General features: G+C 36.0%; 3 protein-coding genes across 3 annotated transcripts in view; all 3 read left to right on the top strand.

The window, feature by feature from the left end:
* The window catches only part of LOC106652165 (nesprin-1), a 44,749-nt gene extending 27,938 nt beyond the window's left edge, over window positions 1–16,811 (top strand). Inside the window, exons 21-37 of the mRNA XM_023459278.1 lie at window positions 58–1,406; window positions 1,475–2,203; window positions 2,290–2,653; window positions 2,721–3,329; window positions 3,395–4,180; window positions 4,249–5,409; window positions 5,878–6,371; window positions 6,449–7,391; window positions 7,469–8,713; window positions 8,798–9,136; window positions 9,215–9,520; window positions 9,613–9,764; window positions 13,507–14,317; window positions 14,461–14,619; window positions 14,699–15,061; window positions 15,226–15,336; window positions 16,217–16,811. Coding sequence (XP_023315046.1) covers window positions 58–1,406; window positions 1,475–2,203; window positions 2,290–2,653; window positions 2,721–3,329; window positions 3,395–4,180; window positions 4,249–5,409; window positions 5,878–6,371; window positions 6,449–7,391; window positions 7,469–8,713; window positions 8,798–9,136; window positions 9,215–9,520; window positions 9,613–9,764; window positions 13,507–14,317; window positions 14,461–14,619; window positions 14,699–15,061; window positions 15,226–15,336; window positions 16,217–16,327 — 10,032 coding nt within the window. The 3' untranslated portion in view covers window positions 16,328–16,811. The remainder of the gene's footprint in view (window positions 1–57; window positions 1,407–1,474; window positions 2,204–2,289; window positions 2,654–2,720; window positions 3,330–3,394; window positions 4,181–4,248; window positions 5,410–5,877; window positions 6,372–6,448; window positions 7,392–7,468; window positions 8,714–8,797; window positions 9,137–9,214; window positions 9,521–9,612; window positions 9,765–13,506; window positions 14,318–14,460; window positions 14,620–14,698; window positions 15,062–15,225; window positions 15,337–16,216) is intronic.
* Window positions 16,812–17,338: 527 nt separating this feature from the next.
* LOC111693736 (myb-like protein X) lies at window positions 17,339–22,550 on the top strand. Its single transcript, XM_023459257.1, has 5 exons — window positions 17,339–18,857; window positions 18,987–20,174; window positions 20,319–21,911; window positions 22,212–22,436; window positions 22,489–22,550. Exons 1-5 carry the CDS (start codon window positions 17,339–17,341, stop codon window positions 22,548–22,550), a joined length of 4,587 nt encoding a protein of 1,528 aa, XP_023315025.1.
* LOC111693739 (nesprin-1-like) overlaps window positions 21,893–23,705 on the top strand; it is a 27,401-nt gene continuing 25,588 nt past the window's right edge. Inside the window, exons 1-2 of the mRNA XM_023459281.1 lie at window positions 21,893–21,911; window positions 23,587–23,697. Of these exons, the coding sequence (XP_023315049.1) occupies window positions 23,593–23,697 (105 nt within the window). The 5' untranslated portion in view covers window positions 21,893–21,911; window positions 23,587–23,592. The remainder of the gene's footprint in view (window positions 21,912–23,586; window positions 23,698–23,705) is intronic.

The following is a 23,705-nucleotide window of genomic DNA, read 5'->3' as shown; positions in this document are numbered from 1 at the left end:
ATAAAATTTGTTTTATATTCTGTTTGCAACGCATACTTAACTATTGTTCATTTGTAGATTCAAAAAATCGTTGAGCTGGCTCAAGGAGTACTTGCTAATACTGCACCGGCTGGACACGGTAAAATTAATGAAGCTGTTGCAAAACTCCAGGAGCAATGGAGCTCATTGGCATCTAAAATGCTCGAGACCAAAACTAATTTGGATGATTCCATCAACAAATGGGCTGGACTCTTGGAACAAATACAAAATATAAATAAAACGGTTGAGCTTATGGAAGGATCCTATGACGAAATATCGACTTATCAAACAACTATGAGCGAAAAACGTTCACAGCTCGATAAATTGAGAATCCTAGAAGAAAAAGGTCGTTGTGAAAATATCGAAGTTGATGGTTTAAAATCTAAGGTGGAAGAAATGATTGCAAGTGGACAGCAGAGTACAGCAGCTTCTCAAGCCAAAGATATTCTAAATAAATTTGATGATTTGTTTGGAAAAATAAAGTCAATATTATCAGAACGACAAGATCAGTACAAGCATCATAAACTTTACAAAGAAGCTCACGATGATTTAATTGGTTGGCTGAATAGAGCTCGTGAAAAGATTCCATCCTCGAAACAACGTTCCCTAAGCGACAAACTTGCTATTGAAAATGCCGTAGCCCCCTTGGAAAGTCTCATGAATAAGAAAGCTCAGGGCGAATTGATGGTCGAGCAACTGCAGCATACTGGTCAAGTCGTTTGCGTCAGCACAAGCCCTCAGGGTCAGGAGGTGATTCGTAACGAGATTCGCGCTTTGACAGAGAGTTTTGAAAGTTTGTACAAGGAAATTCAGCATCAAAAGGACCAATTAGAGTCGACTGTTGGTCTTTGGCGTGACTTCAAAGATGAGTATGAAAGACTTAGTGACTGGTTGCAGCAATCTGACATCTTGATAAAGGCTCAGAAAAATTCTCTCTTACCTGATGTGAAAGAAAAAGAAAAGCAAGTCAAAGAGGTTAAAGAAATTCTTAGTAATTTATCTAAGGGACAAGATCAAATTGATAAGTTCAATAAGTCGGCTGCTGCCTTGCAAGGTACTCCTCTGGAAAGTTACGTCAACAATCAATTACGTCACTTAAATTCACGCTACCAGGTACAAGTGAATTTAGCGAAGGATGTACTTCAGAAGGTTGAAACGAACTTTGCGCAACATCGAGAGTATGAAAATAATCTCGGCAAAACTCGAGATTGGATTAATAATGCCAAACAGATAATCCGTCAGGGTACGGATGCGGGATCTACTAGCAGCCGCGAAGAATTACAAGAACGTTTAGATAAAATTCAAGAACTCTTGAGAAAGCGCGAGGAAGGTCAAAATCTCGTTCATCTTACCGTCAATAGTGGTGAAAAAGTTTTGCGCAACACGAGGTAAAACCATTTTCTTATCTTAATGTAAAATAATGCTCACTTTTTATTAACTAATGATTATTTTCCAGATCCGACGGCCGTGAGCAAATAGCCACAAATTTGAAAGAAATTCAAAATGACTGGGAACGTCTTGTAAAGAAGATATCGACTACGAAAGTGCATTTGGAAACAAGTCTTTTGCAATGGGCAGACTATAGCTCTTCGTATTCGCAACTGCAACAGTGGATTAACGATCGCGAGGCCAAACTCCAACAAGCTTGCGAACAAAAAGTTTCAAAAGCAAGAAAGGGTGTTGCGGGGCTGAATTCTTTGGCGATTGGCGAGCGTAAAGCGAATCTACGTCAAACCAACAGCATTGTTCAGGATATAGTTGCTTTCGAACCAATGATCCAATCGGTTACAACGAAAGCGGAAGATCTTCAGCAAGCTACCCCGGCCACTGAAATATCTATTAAATACGAAACATTGAGCAAACAAGCTCAAGAGCTTTATGCCAAACAGAAAGAAACTGTCGAACTACACCAAGCATTTATTGACAGTGGAAACGAATTTATCCAGTGGATCAGAGTGGCGAAAGAGAGATTAGGAAAATGCTCAGAACCTACTGGAGATAAAGATTCTCTTGCAAGCAAAATATCTCTGCTTAAAGTGCTGGAGAATGACCTCCCAGAAGGTCAGAAGAAATTGCAAAAAGCGTTAGAACACGGTAATGCTGCTTGTCAAATAGCTGATAACGAAGAGAAAGAAATCATTGAAGAAGAAGTTGCGCTCCTGCAAGAAGAATATGACAATTATGTGTAAGTAAATTATTTTTACTTGAAATTATTATAGTATTATTTTTATTTAAAATCTAATAATTTTATAATTTTTTATAATGCATCAGCGACTCGTTGAGTAATACCAAGAACTTGCTCGAAATTGGAATCGTTAAGTGGACAGAATATGAAGACCAATTCTCTGAGGCTGCTGAATGGTTATCTCAGACGGAGAAATTAGTGCAGAGTTTCAATAAACTGCAAGATAGCCTTGAGGAAAAGAAAAATGTATTAGAACAATTCCAAGGTCACCTTCAGACTTTGTTCGATTGGCAGAAAGATTTGGACAGATTAAATATGAGAGCTCAGATGTTACTGGAGACTTGCGCCGATACTCGTATTTCAAATGCTGTAACGCAATTGACTACCAAGTATAATGCACTTCTTTCATTGGCTAAAGAAATAATGCGAAGACTAGAGTTGCACTATCAGGTAAGCTTTCATATTTTTAAGAAAATAAAATTAATAAATAAATTAACTAATTTATTTAAAATTGTAGGAGCACCAACAACACAATACTCTGTATCAAGAATGCCAAGACTGGATAGATCGTACACGGGATAAGCTGAACGAATGTAAAGAAATTCCGAATTCACTCATGGAAATCAATAGTAAATTACATACTTGCAAAATGATACGACAAAGTTTAGAACAAGGTCAAAATAAACTTCGCTATGCTCTTGAATTGAAAGAAAAAGTCATAATGAACACGGAGCACAGTGGAGCTCTCAAAATTCGTGAAAATACAGACAATCTCAAGTCTGACTTCGATAAACTACTGAGTGATGTTGAAGAAATTAGGCAAAAACTTGCAATTAGGGCTGGGGTTCTTGAAGAGCTCAATAAAGTACATCGAATGCTCGTAGACTGGCTCGAAGAGGTCGAGAGTAATATTCAAGTCGACCAAGCCTATCGAAACGACTTGAGTGAGAAACGTGCGCTCTTGGAAAAGTATAAAACCGTTCAAAGAGATATGCTCGGTCATTCTGAAAATATTGAGAAGTTCAAGTTACGCTTGGCTGATGATACTATTTCTCAGAAAACTCCTTACGATGAGACTGTAGCCAAATACGAAGAGCTTTGGAAGCTTGCTGCCCATAAAATTCAAGTGAGTATTTTTTTTGCAATGATATGAAGAATAATATCATTTTTAAACATATTAATTATTTATAGAATTTGGAGAGTCAAGTGAAAGATCACGAGACTTATCAGCATGCGTTCAACGAAGCTTCTGATTGGGTGCGTCGTATGAAAATCGATCTGCAGCAATACAGTATAACACACGGCGAAAGAGAAAAAGTTGCAGAACGAGAAGGAAAAGTTAAGCAGATGATTGCAAATCTTCCAGAGGGGCAATCTTTGATATCTAAAGTTATCGAAACGAGCCAAACGGTTTTGAATACCACAGGTCAAGAAGGGCAAGATACAATTAATCACGATGTTGAACAATTGCAAGACGACTGGCAACATCTTCAACATTTATGTCAAGAAACAGAAAAGACACTTTCTGATTGTCTGTTAACTTGGTCGCAATTCACTGCTATTTTGGAAAATATGCAAAAGTGGGTTGACCAATTCAGGGTAAAAATAAACAACGAACAGGCAAAAGAAAACAAGACCCCAGAAGATTTGGAAAGGTGCAAGAGCCTGATTGAAGAAGCATTACGACAAAAACCGACTTTGGAAGATCTGAATGATAAATGCGAACTTTTAATGGAAATGAGCGTTTGTAATTGGGCAAGGGAAAAAACTGTTCAGTTACAGTCTGCATATACTGGACTCTTAACCGATGCGCAAGGACTAGTTTCTAAGGTTGAAAAAAATTTATCAGACCATACAGAATTTTTAAAAGCAAAGAAAGAACTTGGAGATTGGCTGCGGACGGCTCACAATTCAGTTCAAGATTGCGTAGGCGTGGGAGACGTTAACTGGGCAAAAGATAAGTTAGGAATAACAAAGGTAAGACAATAAAAGTTGAGATAATTTTATCATAGTAACTTTTTAAAATGAAACATGATTTTTTACAGGATGTAGTCAGAAAAATCGGCGAGGGTTCCCAGTTACTTTCGTGTTTGCAAAACGTTTTTACCAAAGCGATTAATACTGCACCTTCTGATCAACAGGAGGAGTTGAGAAATGATATGTCCGAATTACGTTCGAGTTGGGAACAACTCACTATGGACCTTAATACAGTTCAAGCACAACTCAAGTCCATCATTCATAGATGGGAAGATTTCTATGAAACTCGAAATCAATTCGAAAAGTGGCTGAACCAGACAGAAGAGATCTTGAATGCTGTTCCTAACACGAAGGGTGAACTTGGTGAAATGAAGACGTACTTGGAGAAATATAAACACGTCAACGAAGAGGTCCGTAGCAAAAAGTCTGACTTGGATCATTTGGTCAGTGAGGCAGCTGAGTTATCTCACTGGGCGAAGGATGATACAGCAGAAAAACAAGTTGACATCTTGAAATCTCGTTGGGCATCATTGGAAGATTTCGTCCATATCCGAAAGAATATGATCGACGAGGAAATTAAAGAGTACAACGCTTATCATTTGGGTTTGCAAGATATTGAAAAGTGGCTTCTACAGGTTTCGTTCCAGCTTATGGCTCATAACTCGCTTTATATTGTGAGCAAAGAACAAACTTTAGAACAGATCAGCACTCATCAGACCTTGCTCACTGAAATTCGCAATTACGAATCGGTATTGGATGAGCTGAAAACTAAGGGAGAGGAACAAATCCGCACGTATGAAGAATCGAATCCTCAAATCAGACCAACGATTTCAACTCAGCTTGAAAATGTCAGAGAAAGCTATAAATCTCTTTTGACAACCGCTTTACAAATAGAAAGTCGATTAAACGAATCATTATCTAAATTCCAAGAATATGAAAACACCCTCGAAAGTATTCTTAACAACTTGGACGAATACGAACCTCAAGTGATTGAGCATCAGAACGCGCCTTTGGACACTCTTGAACTGGCAGAAGAAAATCTTGCTTCATCAAAGGTTCTTTACAATAAGTTACTGAGTGAGAAAGCTCGACTTGCTCTTGCTGTTGAAGCTTGCGAAGCAGCTGCTGCTTGTCTTTCTCGTCCAGGAAGTCCTTTAGATTCTCCATCTGTGCCAATACCTGCTAAAGAAATGGAAGTTCGCACGAGACTGGACGATGTCATCGATCAGGTAAGGATTATTTTCATATTTTATGCACTTTTTTTAACATCTGTTATCGGTGTGTTTGTCTGCATCCATTTAATTGTTTTGGCATGTCTCATTTTATTTTCACTGCTGCTTGAATCGATAGTTTATCGGCATTCGTGCACGGCCTCCATTTATTTCACAGTTTGATGCGGCTTCACCAGTTCGACGGATTAAGGCTTTGCTCAATAACGTCCAAGAAAATGGATGTTTTGATCAATTAAGCAGCTTATGCGAAAAGGTTTGAATTTGTTTGTTTGCTGTGCTACTAATAATTGTTCAACATACAGCTTAAAACTTTTTTTAATTGATTTAAAAATGTGTTCCAAAATTTATATATTTATTAATTGCATGCTTTAATTTTTTTTAATTTTTGATTTTTATATTCAATAAATCTAAAAACTTTTTAAAAATATGTTACAACCAGATAATAATTGATTTGAAATTTTTTAGATGCAATCGCATTTGTCCAATGTACTAAAAACTGTAAACGAATTAGAAGATCAAACTCGTCAAAGAAATGCTTTAGTTACTTGGATAAATCAGCAAAGAGCATTGTGTGCTGAATGGAAATTTAGACCGGCCAAATTACGAGCCGAAGCAGCGCAATCTGAACTCCAAACGATGAACGATCTTTTGACGAGCGTCGGTGAAAAACGACATCAAGCTGAAGCTGAGCAAATGATTCGATCAAATGGCCAGGATAGTGACATCGAAGAGAATCTTGACAAGCTGGAAGCTGAATTGATCGATGCGATTGCCAGCAAACAAGCTTCCCACGAGTTAATTCAAAAGTATCGAAACGAATTACAAGATATTCATTTATGGTTCGATGCTCTGTCTAAAAAGATTGACGTGATTGAAAAAGGAAGTGGTCTGACAATAAGTCAAAAAATTACATCTCTCAAAGAGATAACTTCAGAATTTGAAGTTCAAGGTCCAAATCGGTAAGTTAACTTATTTCTCCTTAATCCATATTTTTTTTTATAATCTGGTTCAAAAAATATTTTTATATGTTTATAAGGATTGGGGAAGTGAAGAAACTTGCTGAACAAGTGATGGATTCCGTCAGCAATCTCGATTCTCAACAAATCGAAGAACAAATGAAATCTGTCGAACGAAGACAAGGTGAAATCAGTAAGAAACTTCAGCGTAAGGCTCAAGTCTTGGAAATGACCGCTCAAGGTATCGATGCGACTAGACGTGAAATCGAGGAGAACCGCGAATGGATCAGCGAGAAAAAACGCATCGCTCGTTCGGACGAGCCTCTGGGATACGAGAGTCGTCAAGCCGATGAAAGACTGCTGTCTCTGAAGAGCATTCTGAAAGAAGCCGAGTCAAAGCAGTCGTTGTCGGACTCGTTGGAAAAGCGAGTAGGTAACATGCAGAACGAGCTCGAAACCACCGAACAGCAACAGCTCGAAGCCGAGACCAAAGCTCTAAGATGCGAGCAAGCCGAGCTCTGCTCCATCCTGCGAGAAGAAATTTCGGCCGCGACCGCGGCAGTCGAGACCAGACGCAAGCTCGAGAACGACCTCGAAAAAGCTCGATTGTGGATCAAAGCTACGAGCAACGATCTGAAAAAACTCAGCGGCTACCTACCATTGAAGGCTTCAAAAGTCGAGGAGGACATCAAGCAACACAGCGGCCTAGTGTCCGAGATACGGCGCTTCAGCGAGGGCAGCTTGAAGGACCTGCTCAAGCACGGCAACGCCATGCTCAGGGAGTGTAACGAGGGTGATCGCCAAAGACTGCAGGCTCTTCTCGACAAAGTGAACGAGGAGTACCAAGAACTGCAGAAAGAAGCGCACGAGAAGCAGGCCGCGCTCGCCGATCTTCTGCAAGGAAGAAAGGCTTTCGAAAGCGAGTTGGATAAGTGCCAACGCTGGATCACAGAAGCGGAAGTCGCCACCGCGGCAGAGCTTCGCAAGTCCAGCATCGATGTGCTTCGAGAACAGTTGGCGAAGGTGGGATTTATTGATTTTCTTCTTGTAGCATATCATTCAATGAATAAACTAATTATGATTATTATTTTATTTTTCAGTATGATCGTTTGAAAAAAGAAGCCAAAGAATACGCTGACGATATCGAAAAAATAGTCCAACAAGGCAAATCCATTTTGCCCACGATCAGTGACGCTGATAAACAAGAACTCAGCGAACAATTGAAGAACATGAGAGAACAACACAGTCGAGTCGCTGGAGTAATCAACGAGCGATCAGCTGCTCTTCAGAAAAACATCGATGAAGCTGAAGAAGTAGCCGCTCGAGTAGCTGAGGCAGTACAATTCATGACCACCATTCAGGAAGAGCTCCAAGATTTGAACAAACCAATTGGATCTCGAGTCGAAGATGTCGAAGGTATGCTGGCAGCTTACGAGCGTATTCTCGACGATTTGAAAACTAGCAAAGCTAAGCTCTCCGATCTTGGCTCGTCCAACGTTGGAGAATTACACGGGGTCATTTCTCAACAAGACGATTTGATTCGAGCTCTCGAGGCTCAAATATCAAAACTTCGTCAGCTATTGTTGTTGCGTCAACAGTTCATTGCTTTGGTTACGGAGATAATGACGTTCATCGCAAAGTATACCGAGATCGTACGAGATATCGAGAAAGGCTACCAAACTACCGAGGAAAAAATCAAAAAGTACGAAGACGTGATCGTGAAAATTCAAGAGTGCGAGGCTACTTTAGCCAGTGCCACCGACAAAGGTCAGCAGATCGCCGTCGAAGGCTCGGCGGCGGATAAGAACAACATAACCGAGCAACTGCAGTCTTTGAAACAGCAGCTACAGACGCTCAGACGAGCCGTAGAAAATCAACGGGAGAAGCACGAGCAAGCGGCTGCCGAACACAGGCGATTGGCCAATGAACTCGCGGACATTCTCGATTTCCTCGAGGGCAAAGAAAAAGAAGTGAAGACTCGACCACTGCTCGAGAGGCACTCGGAGAGTGTCGAGGCCGAATTGGAAAAGCACAAAGTTCTATGTAAATCGGTCAACGAGTACCTCGATAAAATCAAAGAGATCAAAGAATCGATGAAGCACGAGGACGGTATGCCTGGATCGTTGAAGGAAATGTTCAGCGAAGCCGTGTCGCTGCTGACATCTTTACCGCGAGAAATGGAAGAGAGAGAAAATTATTTGGAAAGCAATAAACAGATGAGGACGGATTACGCTACGCTCAGGGAAAAATTGCATGGATGGGTGCGAGAAGCCGAAATCCGATTGGAAAGTGATAAAGATGGCTTAGACTTTGAAAATATATTGAGCGATCTTGAGGAACATAAGGTACAGTTTAATCGATTTTTTATAATTCAAGATAAAAACGATAAAAGAGTATAAACGTTGATGAATTTTTTTTCCGTCTTACAGATTTACTTCAGTAGCGAGGCATCGATTCGAGAGCTCGTTTCCCAGCAAATCCAGCAAGCGGCCGATAAAATCTGGCCGTCTCTGAGCACGGCCGAGCAGGAGGAATTGGGCGCGGAACAGCAGCAGCACACGCAACTCCTGAAGAACACGCTAAACACGGCTAAATCGCATCGAGCGCGCTTGGAGCAGGGCGCCGAGACCTGGCGAGATTATTCGCAAACGTTGGAACGTGTGAAAGCGGTTATCGCTAGGACCAGGTTCACGGACGAGCCCGTCTCCACTCTCGCTGGCTTGCAGTTCAACATTCAAAAAATTACTCACGCATTGAACGATATTCAGGTAAAGAATGCAAATTGCGATTAAATGTATTTTTGAAAAATGCAGTCGTATAATTTGTACCGTTGCGAATTTTTACAGAATCAACATTACGAGCTTGACCTTTACAACGAACGTAGCAAAGAAATAATCCAACAAGCAGATGATGCCAATAAAAGGCGCATTGAGAAACAGCTCGAAGAAATAAGTAACGAGTGGCAACAGTTGGTCTCGGGTCTTGAAACTCGTAAAAATGCTCTCGAAGCTTTATCCAAACACTGGGAAGAGCTCGAAGCTAAATGGTCAAGCACAGAGACGAAGCTCACTGCGATCGACGAGCGTGGCAAACTCGTCGATACAGTCGTACGATCGAAACAGCATCTATTGGATACTATTAAAGCACTTAACGTGAGTATCGAGGGCTTGATTTTCCCTTTCAAACTATTGATGTAATGCGGATGACTATTATGAACTAATAATGATTGGTCTGATTTTCTCAGGAATTAACATCGGAAGCTGAAACGTTAAGATCGGACGCCCAAGAGGTAAGAGATTTGGCAGGACCGGTTCTTTCGTACTTGGCAGCTTTTACCGAAAAACCTGCACGTGCTCTCGAGGAGCGAATCGATAAACTTAGCTCTGCCGTCGACAAGTAAGTACCGTTTGTTTTCATTTTTATTACATAAAAATCAATTTCATTATCACGCGAATCGTTCGTACTATGCGGATTTGAATATATTATTCAAATTGCATAGTCACAATTAAATTGAATCGTAAGCTATTATCGTTAGATTGATTCACAAAATTACAGACCGGTGAAATTTACGGGCGTATTTGCCCTTTCGTAGAGTTATTTTTTCAAATTAATTATTCTATGCCAAAATACCAAAGACTTTTTTTAATGCAAAAGAATTTTAAACTAAACAGTTTTTACTTGAAAAAATATAAGAGATTTGAGAAGCATTAGTTTTTATTTTATTCAAATATAAAACTGACAAAATTCATCGGTGAATATTTTAATGAAATTACAAAAACTTTCAAAATTATAAATTCAATACTATTCCAGAATGATTGATAATTTTGCATGTGCATGTTGCTCGAAAATATTGAATGTACCCCCCAATTATTTTGATGTTAATTTTTTTGACAATTTTATTAACATAAATTTTTAATTGTCCTTTTACGTAATATTATTATATATAGTCAATAAATATTTATAAAAATAGTACTCATAAAATGGTAATCCAAATAATAGAATATTGCTGTGAATGGAGTAGTATTGCTCAATTTGATATACTGATGAAATTTCAGTTTGACATAAACGTGTGCCCCGCATATTATTTATGTATAGTAGAATTATGTACTCGAACAAGATTAATTCAAGTGTCTTCTGAAAAAGTCAACGTAATTACATGTTAAATGTTGTGTCCTTCGTAACTACAATGTAACTATGTAAATGAAATCTTAAATTCATTAATCAATCGACAATGACATCATAGTAATGTGAAATTCGTTTAAATAATTCGTTGTTTCTTGTTACTTTGTTATTTTTAACATTTATTTAAATAACTATGAATTTGATAAAGTTACCCATACACAGAAAGGCCACAAGAAAATAGTGTACTTTTGAATTTGGTATCATCCAGAAAGGATTCGTAACATATCTCAAGAGTCAAGCACGTTGAAGATGCGTCATTTGTCAGATCTGTGCGTATGACGTAACGACATAAACTCTTCGATATACATAAGAAGGAATCATTATAAGTTAGTTCCCCCTAAAACCGATTTCTTTGCGAGGGGATACCGCCGCCGGCTAGGCGCATCGAGCTCGCGTGCTCGTTGTTTATATCACAATATATATGCTAACTCTTTCTGCTTATTTAGTTTGCTTTCATACTCAAGTCGAGTATGGTCATATATTCGTGCGAAGAGGAAAAAAGTTTTGAATAGATATTTATTGATAGTTTCAAATTAATTTGATGGAAGATAATTGTTTGAATAAATAATTCAGTGAAGTTTTGGTGAATGTAGCGATAAAAAACATGTCAGAATTAAAATTTTCACTGCTCATTTACTCAGGTACTGTTAGGAAAATTTTTATGAAATAATTATCTAGTGAAAGTGAAGTGTAAAATCATGTTCAGTTGAAAATATTTTGCACATTTCTAAGTGAGATTCATAATTATTATATTATTATTTATATTAAATTTTTAAATTAACTTAGGATTTTTTTTATTTTATGCGAATATTTTGAATGAATAATTTTATATGTATTTGAATTGATTAATTAAAAGACAAATTTTGAATTCATTTTGACTGCACATCGTTTTAAAAAATTAACTTATCGAACATAACAGAATGATAAAAGCGGAAATTTTTTTGCGAGTCTACAGTATTTAGCACCTGCTACAAGTAAACAACTCCATTGTTTGACCGATTGCTATTAGCAACGCTATATAACGGTTGTGTATTTGAAACTTTTTTTACGTTGGACCCACGTCAATGAGAAATACAGAAAAAGTTATTCATTCAAAAAAAAAAAAAAAATAGATTTTGTAAAAATTGTAAAAAATTAACTTCGCAAGAATATTGTAATATTTATAAATCTTATGATCGCTTGAAATAATGATACAAGAATAAGACTCGAGATTTCAGTGCAATCATCGCTCACGATGTAAAATTAAAACAACGAGTCGACTAGCGGTTTTGAAGTCTAGCACTCTCGTGCGTACACAACGATAACAATAAAAAGTCAAAGGGAAAAACCTCAGAGCTCGCGGTTAAGCGCGCCTCTAAAAGCATCGCACTCGCGCGAAATCAGTTATAGAATTACTCAGAGCACTCGCTAGCCGCACAGACGAAGATAGAACTCTCTTTTTCTCTTTCTCTCTCTCTCTCTCTCTCTCTCTCTCGGGGTGCATAAGAGCAAAACGGCGAGATTCTGCACGAGATGTTATTCTTAGGATGCACGTCGCGATGGCGGGATCGTCGACGCCGCCGACGACGACGACGACTGCGGGGAGGTTTATGTATCGTCCAATACTCGACTGCGGCGGCGGCTGCGGCTGCCCGGCAACTTTCTTGCACTCTCACTCTTTCTCCCGCTCGGTACTCGACTCGCTTATTGCATTTTCAAGTTGAGCTTTTCATTGTATCCTCGTTGACGCAGTGCCACGCGCTTCTTTCCGCTTCTCGATAACTTTTATTTTTCAAAGTTTACGATCGGTAAAAAGCAAAAACAGGTGAGATAAACAATAAACAGCCACACTCGCGACAAAGGTACACATAACACGTTCGGAAACAAAAAGCGAAGCGTCAATCTATTTTTACACTGAACAAACGTTTGAGCAACGATACAACTAAACCAGTGCAAATTTCTAGTTTATACGCGAAAACTACATGTAGATTTGAGTTCATAAAGTTTGTAACATCTTCTAGCGTATTTCTTGCGCTGGAATGTCGGACGTCTATAAATGTGCTCAAGGTGCATATAGCTCGCTGCGTTTCGAACCCGTGCGCTAACTCATCAAAAAATTACGGCTAATATAATAACTATACGATAACATCGGTCGTTATTAACAATATTTTTCATTCGCGTTTAACTTGGCATTCGAGAGCAAGTGATGTCAGCGTATTCGTCAAACAACTTATTACACATTTGAAATTTGACATTGACATCGGTTTGTTTTAATCATCATAGTTTTGAAAGGCCCGATGTGAAAGCTTTTACAAGCTTTTGAGGCAAACATTTTCCTTAGTTCACTCCGGTCATAAATTTAGAATGTTTATTTGTCAGTTATTATAGTTTCTTATGCGTGCGATGATGTCACGCGCGTGAAGAGACGATTTGTAAAAAAGCACACTCAATTTACATTTCGATCATTCGCATTATTGATGACACGCTTTACATCACACCTTCTATACAATTTAAAGCCTAACGATAATGCTTGCACGTGTTTTCGAGATGTCCATGATCTTACTTCGAGTAAAAATTTCGGGTAGAGTTTTTCTTATTATTGAAAATTTATTATTACTACTGGACATCACAGACAAAAGATGTATGTCAAACCGATTTCTTCGCGTTTAAATAAAACATCAAGTAAATGACCTATCTGTGGTGTAATATGAACTTCCATTTCTAAAAGTAACTTATGCTCATACAGTCCGTAACATATTTTGTTCAGTCTTTGAAAAGCTTCACTATTCGCATGAGGTATCGACAAGCTCAAACATTGTTACGGAACATGTTTAGAAGTCAAATTTCAGTTACTTCTCAATCGCATAAAAAAAGTAATTTAGTGATCAATCTAATCGTGTACTAAAATCTATAAACTCATTCATCGAAAATTGCATCCGGAACACCGCTTACTATTCAAGACTAATGAAACTTCCAGGCTCGTCGATTTACTGCAATCCAAGTCCGAAGAATCGAAGGAAGATTTACAAAGTTTACGTCGTGTGGACGAGGCCTTAGATCAACACCGCGAGTGCCTCGAATCGATTTTGGAGCGCATCACGTCGGTGCACGTTTACGACTCGAATCAGGAAGCGGTCGAGCGCGAACTCAGCGATATCGGCCGCGAACTTGACTCGGAGCTCGAGGCTCTTCGGCGCATTTCAGAAGACACCAAGACCCGCTACCAGAACAGCCAGCAGCTCATACCAATCGATCTTGGCCAGAAATTGGCAGCCTTTGAGCTGAGAGCCGAGGACACCAGCCAAGCCATGGAGGAGAAGCAACGGGCGCAGAAGCGAGCCAAAACCACGCGTACGGACTATTTGGCCGATGCCGACGAGCTACAAAAGTGGCTACGCGAGGCCGAGCTCAAAGTTCAAGATAGATCCTGTGAACCGAGTAAGATGATGGAGCACCTCAGGCAAATACAGTCTGAGCTACCACCTATCACGGATAAGCTCGAGCGTATGACCAAGAACGGAAAGACCATTGTAGATAATAACAAGGACGAGGAGGAAAAGCAGAGAATCACTACTACCATCGCCGGCGTTACAGAACAACTGGCTCAAGTCAAATCGTGGTTAGATGAAAAGAAACAACAAGTAGGCGATACGCTCGACGCTTGGCAGAGATTCTTGACTCTGCTCGAAGCAGTAAAAGCTTGGACTGCGGAGAAAAGAGTATTTTTACAGGAGCCTTTGAGACTTAGCAGTCTGAGTCAGGCGCGACAAAAATTACACGAGTATGCGGTAGGTTTCGCGCAAGTTTTTTTTAGTAAAAATTTGATGCAGCAGTTGCAATACAAATGTTTTGCTATTGCTGCATCAAATATATTTTATTTTTATCAAATAATCAAGTTATTGAGATGTAATAAACCATGTAATATTCTTAGACCGCTGTCAAAAGTTGCAAACAAGTCAACAAAAATCTTAGTGACATGGGCCGTGAATTAGAGAGCATTGGCCAAGTCACAAGTGTAGGCGATTTACCTCATAGACTAACCGAAGTCGAAGAGGCCAAAGTCGAGGTTGAAGGGCATCTTCTTGAAAGGGTCAGTTGAAGAACATAACAATTAAACGAAAAACAAAGAAAACAAAAAGTAAGATTTCGGCAACTTGTTAATTTTACAGAACGCATTGTTGCAAGAAACGAGCGAAGAATGGGAACAGTGCGAACGCAAAATGAAGGAAGTCAAAGTTTGGTTGGACAAGGCTCGACAGAGCCTTGATTCGGCGCAAAACAAAAAGAAACCGTTGAGGGATCAGCATGCGATACGCGAAAAAATGTTGAGCGACGTGACGATACAAAAGACCAAAGTATCGATGAGCGTTGAAAAATTGCAGGTACACTTCCGATCTGGAATCGGTGGTGACAGTAGAGTCGTCGAGAGCGCCGACGAAATTGTAGCCGAGCTCAACGTGCTGAACGAGACGGTCAAAGAGCAAACTGCTTCTCTCGAAGCTTGCCTTGCGCAGCTTGATAAATACCATCAGGTTAGGGAAAATATTAAATTTAATACTTTTTCTTTTTAAGTACAAATTAGTTTGAGCTTGAATATAATTAGAACAACAGCAGCAACTATTAGAAATTGAAATCTGAACGTTGCACGAAATAAATCCGAACACTATACCACTACGAAAATTATTGCGTTTTTCAGGAAATACAACAATTAAGACAACAAATTGTTCAAGTTGAACAGCAACTGCGGACTGTTTTGAGTCCGACTTATTCTCCTAATGACAGAGAAAAGGCACAACAAGAACAACAGGTAGGTTTTTTTATTTTTCACCGTATTATTTTTTTATTCAATGTACTGTGCGCTAAAGGGCAGCTATTAATTTGCACATAGATAGAAGAATCGACGACATATTTTATATATCACAATATTTTGAGTATTTTATGTAATTTTAAATTCATTTTATAATTATTGTAGCGTATACATTCTTTTATTATATTTTTTTCGAAAAATAGATGTAAAGTACAAAGCTGCAAAACTAAATACACAACAAACACTATTTTTTAAACGCTAAATGTTCTCATGTAATAACCTGAAACATGCAATATAGAATCTTCAACGCTTTGTGGGTACTGGTTAAATATATAGACTGTTTTTTAGGGTATTTGGGTGATTACATGTGTTATAATTAATCATTGAAATCATTATCATAGGTATTTTTAATTTGATTTCGTTTCATTCGTGTTCTTACTAAAAGTATATAGAAGTATTATTTAAATTTATGCGGTGTCGTTATAAAAAGTATATTTTTTATTAAAAAGTTAAAGGATAAAGCATTTTTACCAGAAGCTAAATCGAATTAAAATAATTATAATCTCTCACATGAAATATTCAGACTATACGTGAGAAATTCACTGTAAAGTGGCTTACAGTAAAATATCATAATTAAGTGAAATTCATATACCTATTTTGGAAATCGACTAAGCTCTTATTTATTTATTTTTTGTTGCATCCCTTTTCAAATCCTAAACATTATTCCTCACACATCAATTCTTATTTCATTACTTTTTTTGAAAATCAACGTTATCATATGGTATTCTGTTCGTCATTTTAATTAATTTTTTTATAAATGTTTATGACTGAATATTTTCAAATGTATTGCTCAATTTTCTCGTTATTAATTCTTACATAGACCTATCAGGAACGTATCAAATCGCTTCAAAGTAAAATTCAGGCTCGCTCCGAAAGATCTAAATTATTACTTCAACGTGGCACGCCAGATGCAGAACTATTAGAACCATAGTAGAATCTAAACTTTTTTAAAAATTATCAAGTTCAATGAAATGTGATTTGGTATGACGATAGGCATGCCTTGTTAAAAATATATATACCGTATAATCTTTGTATTTTAAGTAAAAATTATGCAGGAAACTCTTTCGAATGGAATACTCGTTGCATTCCTGAGGCGTTTAAACTTATATAAATTTATATGACATTTTTAATGCGTAGTTTTGTGAATTTTAAACAATTTAAAAATCTTTCGTAGCTTTTTATTTGAGATCTATTGATACATTTTTAATTTGGCGTTTGAGTTCCTCGCTTTAACGTAATATTTTCGAATCAAATAATGTTGTTACCAAAGATTCATTTAGTCTATCGTAACATATTTTATATAGCTGTTATCTTTTCAAATAAGGTTAATCACATTTGTAATAATGTTATGTATTGTACTTTTCCAATACCGACTTAAATAACTAGAAAAATAAAGAGCAATACATTGAAAATTATGTTTTTTTTTGTTTAATTTATACAATATATGCAGTCGAGCATTAGGACTAAGCTACCGACGAATTTAAACAAAAAACAATAATAAACAAAATTCTTATGCATTAAGAAACATGCAGCTAAACACTAGCTTGTGTTTCACAGATAAAATTCTAAATCTATATCTTCAAACTCCAGCATGAAAATTTAAAATCATTAAAAGTGCTTACGATGCTTAACATCTTAAAATTAATAAATGCCCATTTCGCCGAACAATTTTTAATCATCTGCAAAGAAATTAGTTCTCCTGGCAATTACATTTTGCAAGCAGGCCTTACTGATGAAATTGGAGGGATGGAAAGAGCGAACACGATCATTGGACCGTCAAATTCATTCAGTGGATCCAAACTATTCTCCACCAAACAAAGAATCAAGCCAACTACAAGTTGGTACGATTTCTTATGCTGACATTGCTGCAGGAAGATCACGATCCAGCTCTCGACATCTTAGTCCTCTTGATAAATCGAGAGGAGAAATACTTCCTTCGAAAATGAATATCATGAAAAGTATTGAGTCAAAAGCATCTATTGATAGAACAAAAATGAAAGATATCGGAACTATGAAAACATCAATTAAACCAAAATCTGAAGCAGCCGTACGTAGAGGTAGATCACCTACAAAAAAACCACCGATATTTAAGACTTCTAAAAAGACCGATGATAGTGGAGCTTCCATCCCTACTCTTTGCGTTGAAGGAAGTGCCGTAGAATACATTCATTCTTCAAACACAAATAATCCTCAAAAAACAAATTTGGGGAAACAATTGTTAATACCCACTGAAAATAAACCAAGTAGATCACAAAGCCCAATGTGGACTCCAGGATCAACTTCTTATGCGGAAATGTTGAGGAAACCCTCTTCAAGAGCCTCATCGGTCAGTAGTCGTGGAGATGATGATATAATGCCTTATCGTTTAAGTAACAAATATTTTACTTTAAGAGGTGCTTCTATATCACCTAATAGAAGAACCAAAGATCTTGACCTAAATGAGGCTGCTATTTGTATGGGAGATTCTAGCTCTGCAGAAAAATTACGTTCATCTGAAAAGAAAGCAGAAAACACAAATATTACAGAAAAACCTATACTGAGCTGGGCTGATGAGCCATTAGAGGATTTCGAAGAGATAAATGAGTTTTCTGAAGAACGCGCTTCTCACGATGAACAAATTTCTTCCCCGCAGCCTATGTCAACAATAGCTAGCTTAATTAATTCAACTAATAATTTTTTGTTGAATCCTTCTATCGAAAGTGCACCATCAAGTGAATTTAATCAGCCAATTGAGTGCAGTTTTCCACCTTCTGTCAAACCTGATGATTCATTCATAAAAAATTGTACACCTCAAACTCTGAATATGTCAAGAGATCTTTCAACGTTAAAAACTATTCAAACTCCGATAATAGCAAATGTTGAAAGTGGTTTTGAAAATTCTGATACTTTTTCTCAAACAACTTCAAAAGCTCATTTGGCTGATGATATAAAACTTACTCCAACAGTTATGGAAAAAAAATTTGAATCTGAAAAACAAATTTCATCCGAAATACTAAAAGATTCTGAAAGCTCATCAAAATCATATGCTCAAATGCTTTCGCAAGGTTTACCACCAAAGGTCATTCAAGACAATTCAGTCACGGAAAAAGATCAAATCCAAATCGACACAGCTGCAAAATTAAAAAGTGACATAAGTAAAAGTACCGTTGTAACTAAAGTTGGCCCTTCTAATTCTTCAAAAAAATATGACAAGAAAAAGGAAGAAACAAAAAGTTGGGACTCAGTTAAAAAGAAAGATGATAAACAAAAACAAAGTTCAGTCATACAACCGAAAATTGATAAAAAAATTGATCAAAGTTCAAAACTAAATATTCGAAAAAATATAAATCCCAATAAGCCGAAAAATTCTTCGAATTTGCCAGAAAAGATACAACCAATTCAATCTGAAATTTCAGAAAAAAGAAAAGCAATTACTCAATCAAAAGACGAACCTATAAAACCGCCGAAACAAGATCGTACAGGTGGAGAAAAACCATCCAAGGAATCTAATCCAATAAAAACTACATCTTTTTCAACCCAACAAAAAAGAAAAGATGCCAATGAAAAGAAGAAACAAAGTAATAAGAAAAATATCGATGAAATTGATAAAGCCTTGAAAGAAATCGAAATGATGGAAAAACAAAAGCATAAATCTACAAAAGAAAATCAATCAAAACCAAGTTCAAGTCGTGTACCTGATATAACTAACGTAAAAGTTTCAAAAAAACCAATATCGCAGTTAGGTAATAAAGTAAAACCAGAGCACCAAACTAGTGATAATTTATGCTGTTCTAATGGAGCAAAAAAATCAATTGTCAGTAGCCAAAAAAATCAATCCAGTGAGAGCAGCATCCAACAAACTTCAATTAAATCTAAAAATGAAGATGTAAAGCTCCAGTCAAGTTCAAAATTATCCAAAAATACTCGTCAAAAGAAAAGTGCTGCTGGTAACTCATCTGTAACTACAGAATCTAAAGATGCCAGCATGAAGGTTGACTCTAAAACTCCTATTAAAACTTCTGTTTCACTAAAACCAGAAAAAATATTACATAAAGAGGATGGCAGTACTCACGAAGTAATTGAAAAGCTAGATTTACCAAATACAGAAATAGTTTTAAATGATGATAAAAATGTTACGTTTACTGACGAGAAAAAAGTTGAAACTGACGACTTTAAACAAATTCAAACTCCTTCGAAAACCAAATTAAAACATAAAGTCGGATCTGTTTTAGATAACCAACCTCTAGAGTATTTTTCTGAAAAATTGCAAGAGGATCTTATTTTTGATCAAAAAAACATAATAGAAAATAATCAATTAATAGAAAACGATAATACGTCAGGACACAGTGTTGTATCCGATACAAAATTAAAAGATAATGAATCAGAAATTTGCAATGTAATAATTAGAGAATCAATTAATCAATGTGAAGATAGTTCCAGCACACGACAAGATTCTGAAATTGGTCCTGAATCGGAAATTGAAAACATAGAATCTAGTCAAATTTCTGATGCGCCATCAAGTATAATTGTAGAAGAGAATTGTGAACTTAATCGAAAACCTGATTCTCAAAGCGACTTAACCATAAAAAACATAAGCAGTGGATCTAATCAAAAACCTAATGAGCCAACCGAAATAAAATTTGAATCAATTGATAAAAACCGCAATCAAGAATCTATTGCATCAACTGAAAAAGAATCGAATGATGAACCTCCATTATTTGGAAGTGTTCGAAATAGAAAAAAATGCATTGATTTGCAAATGGATAACAATGAAAAGGACACAAAAAACAAGAAAAGAAGTAGCGAAATGGAAAATTTAGAAAATGAAAATTTTTACTTTGATCCACTGATGAATGAAACGCCTAAGTTATACGAGTATGATTACCACTGTCACGAAGAAGCTGAAAAAAATCTATACACATTCTATAAAATAATATCAAAAGTTTTAGAACCTCAAAACATTATGAAAAATGAAACTTTCGAGGCAAAAGCGAATATTGAGCAAATTGTTGTAGAATCAAAAATGAAATCAAATAAAAGTCCTGACATTGCTAAAGATCTGGATAAAAAACCACAGAACGACATTCAATTGAAGTCTGATGAATCATTAATCAACTCCTTAAGAGAACGTATTGCATCAGATAATGACCATGAATCTGGAAGTAAAGAGGATATTGCTACAACGAAACCGATAGAAGAATCAAAATCAAACGTTTTAGAGAGAAAACAATCAGAATTATCCAAACAAGAACAAAGATCGGAAATTGAAGAAAGTAATAAAATTACTGAACCAAAATTAAAAGCTGAGCCAGTCACCGGAACTATTAAAAAAACTACAAAATCACTTGAAAAAAGAACGATAAATGGCAATATGAGTGATGAAGATTCGCCCAAAAAACAAAAATGTATTTATGATGAAATTGATTTAACTACAGTAAAACCATGTTTTGATGATTATGAAACTAGATTTGCAAAAGAAGAAACTGAATGGACGCAGAAATTTTGGGATCACAAAGATGGTAAAGAAATTAAGTTACCGGACGATCATCTTTTCCAGTACGACGATATCTGCGAAAATAATAAAAGCAAAGTAAGAAATTTGAAACCCACAGAAGAAATTTCCGGAGACTTTGTGAGACAATTTGTTGAAAATCACCCTTGGAATGCTGATCTTACTCCTGAAGAACAAGAGGAATATGATTATATAGTAAAAAATAACACCATGCTTCTCGATGCGCCCCAGTTTGCAAATAGACCATGGTTAATTGAAGGAAAGAAAAAGCAAAAAGCTAAGATGGATGCGGAGTATAAGGAATATTTAAAAAAAATACGTAAACATTATGAAGATGATTTTAAAAAAAATCCAGACTTAGATAGAGAATTAAAATCGTGGGAGCAAAAAGCTAGACAAGATAAAAATCTATGGGCATCGATTATGAAAGAAGCAGGAATTGCTGATAAAACTATGTGGGAAAAGCCAACAAATGAGATAATTGATAGCTGTGCCTCAATTAATACAAAAAAGTTGACTACTTTTGATCCAAAAATAGAAAATAAATTGGATAAAAATATTGAAAAATTCGATTTGGAGAGCGCTTTTACTTTGAAAGATGATTTTAATGAAGAGGCTGGATCAAAAAAAGTCATAGAAAACCCGTTGGAATCTTTAGCTGAATCTCAGCAAAAAAATGAAGAAAAAACTGAAGAGATAATTGAACCTCAGAAAAGCGATGATAACTGTACTGATAAACAAGAAAAAGAAATAAATTTAAAGAAAAAATCGCGTAAAAGGCATAATAAAAATTCCCAAAAACCAATGGAAAACGAAAACCCAGGAGAAAGCACCGTAATCGATCATAATATTGTTGATCAAGGTCAGATGCATATGAGTATTACTGATCAATCAGAACAAAATTTAAATCCCATTGAACCAAAAAACGATAATTATGTAGAGCAGATTGATGTCACGGAAGATACGGAAACAATTTTACCAGAGAGGGCTTTTGATTTGAAACAATCACCAAAAATAGTAGCAGGTAATCTAAAAAAATGTATTCGCCAAGAAAATGAAAACGATTCGACTGTCAGTATTCAGAAAAAAAATCAAACATGTACTAAACCGTCAAAACCTAAAGTAACTTTTTATATTAATGACGAAATAATTGCCTTGTCCGATGAAAACGCTCAAAAAGAAATTCCATCGAACATTTCAACGGATCCCGAACTCGACTCAATTGATTATCTGGCAATTTCTGTACTAGAAGATAATTCTTTTTGGCCAGAAAAGCATGAATATCATGAAGCAGAAAGAAATTTTTTTGAAATTCTTGCTTTAGAAAGCAAAGAAAAATCGGATACTAGTTCAGTTAGTAAAAATAATCAAAATAAAAAAGATGATCCAGATAATAATTCGGGTAAAGATAAAGATACGAAAAAACCCCTTGATCACAATAAATCAAATTCAAATAAAAAAAACCCTAAAACAGAACGCTTAGTCGCCGATTTACCTGGAGGGTTAGGTAGTTGGAACGATGATAGTACATACTTATCTTTGAGATCAGGTATTACATTATATGACGAACAGAATAAGCAAAATATCAATGATTCAATTAGTTACGGAAATAGTTCTCTCCTTATCCAATCCGATTCCTATCCTACGTATTCTACAAATATAGGTGAAATGTCCAGCGATTCTAACATGATGGAGAATATGATAAAAAATACGGAATCACATAACTATCTGGTGGAGGTTGCGGAAAAAAGTTCTGTAATTAATAAGGTGCGAATACGAAAAGAAAAATTCTCATGTGTTGTCGCTATTTTTTCACATAACAATGCGTAAGATTTTTGACAGAGTTTTCAACGTGTTATCAATTGATGTTCAAATTCAAGTTTTACGAAAGTGGCTTGAATTTAAAAGTTTAATAATTAACTCGTGAATTAAATTTTTATTTATAAGTACATTAACAAAAACAATATCAGGCTGGTATTGAAAAGTGTTCAATGAAAAAAAGCTGAAGCAGACCTAATGCTTATGGTTTTCATCGCTTACAATCAACTAACAATAATTTAGAATATTTATTTTCTTTAGTTCGAATTACAGTAGATCATTATCCATTTATTATGACACTTGGAGAACTAGATTTTAAATAGTTGTAATTAAATCATTTATTGTATATTATATTATATTATATATAGTATGTATGAGATTCTTAAATATAGGAATTAAATGTTTATCATAATATAATCATTGTAATTATGTATTACAACAGGTTTATATAAACTTTTTTATCTTTTTGTTATACTAACTCAAGTAAATATTTTACATCTAAAAAACTTAATCTAAAATTTATAAGGTAACAATAATTTATTTTCTATTATAAAATTAATTTGCTTTGAATTTAAATTTGACCATGCGTGACATTTTTTTAACCAATACTAAATAGATGGTATTAAAAAAGTTTGAGAATTTCTTAAACCCTATTTTGACGAGTTTTTTGAGTGTTCAAAAATTAAATTATAATTATTCGATCTGACACATTAAACATTAATCCATTCCATATTTGATTGCAAAAAAGAACAGAAATGAATTCTTTTTTATTAAAGCTTGTGAAAAAAAAATTTTTTTGTTAACAAACAATAAAATGACAATGAAAAATGTTATTAGAATAAATTAATGAATTTCAATAACCTTTTTTTTCATTTTTACAGGAAAAAATGAAACATAATATCGATGACCTACAATTAGCACTTGCACAATTAGAAGGAGCTCTACGTACTTTACCACGTGACGATTTGCAAACCATGTTAAGCTCACTGGCGGTTAGTAA

This window comes from Trichogramma pretiosum, unplaced genomic scaffold, assembly GCF_000599845.2.
Source record: "Trichogramma pretiosum strain Unisexual culture from Peru unplaced genomic scaffold, Tpre_2.0 scaffold31, whole genome shotgun sequence".
Taxonomy (NCBI): Eukaryota; Metazoa; Arthropoda; class Insecta; order Hymenoptera; family Trichogrammatidae; genus Trichogramma; species Trichogramma pretiosum.
Note: the sequence above shows the minus strand (reverse complement) of the source record. Positions and strands in the feature narration are given on the sequence as shown.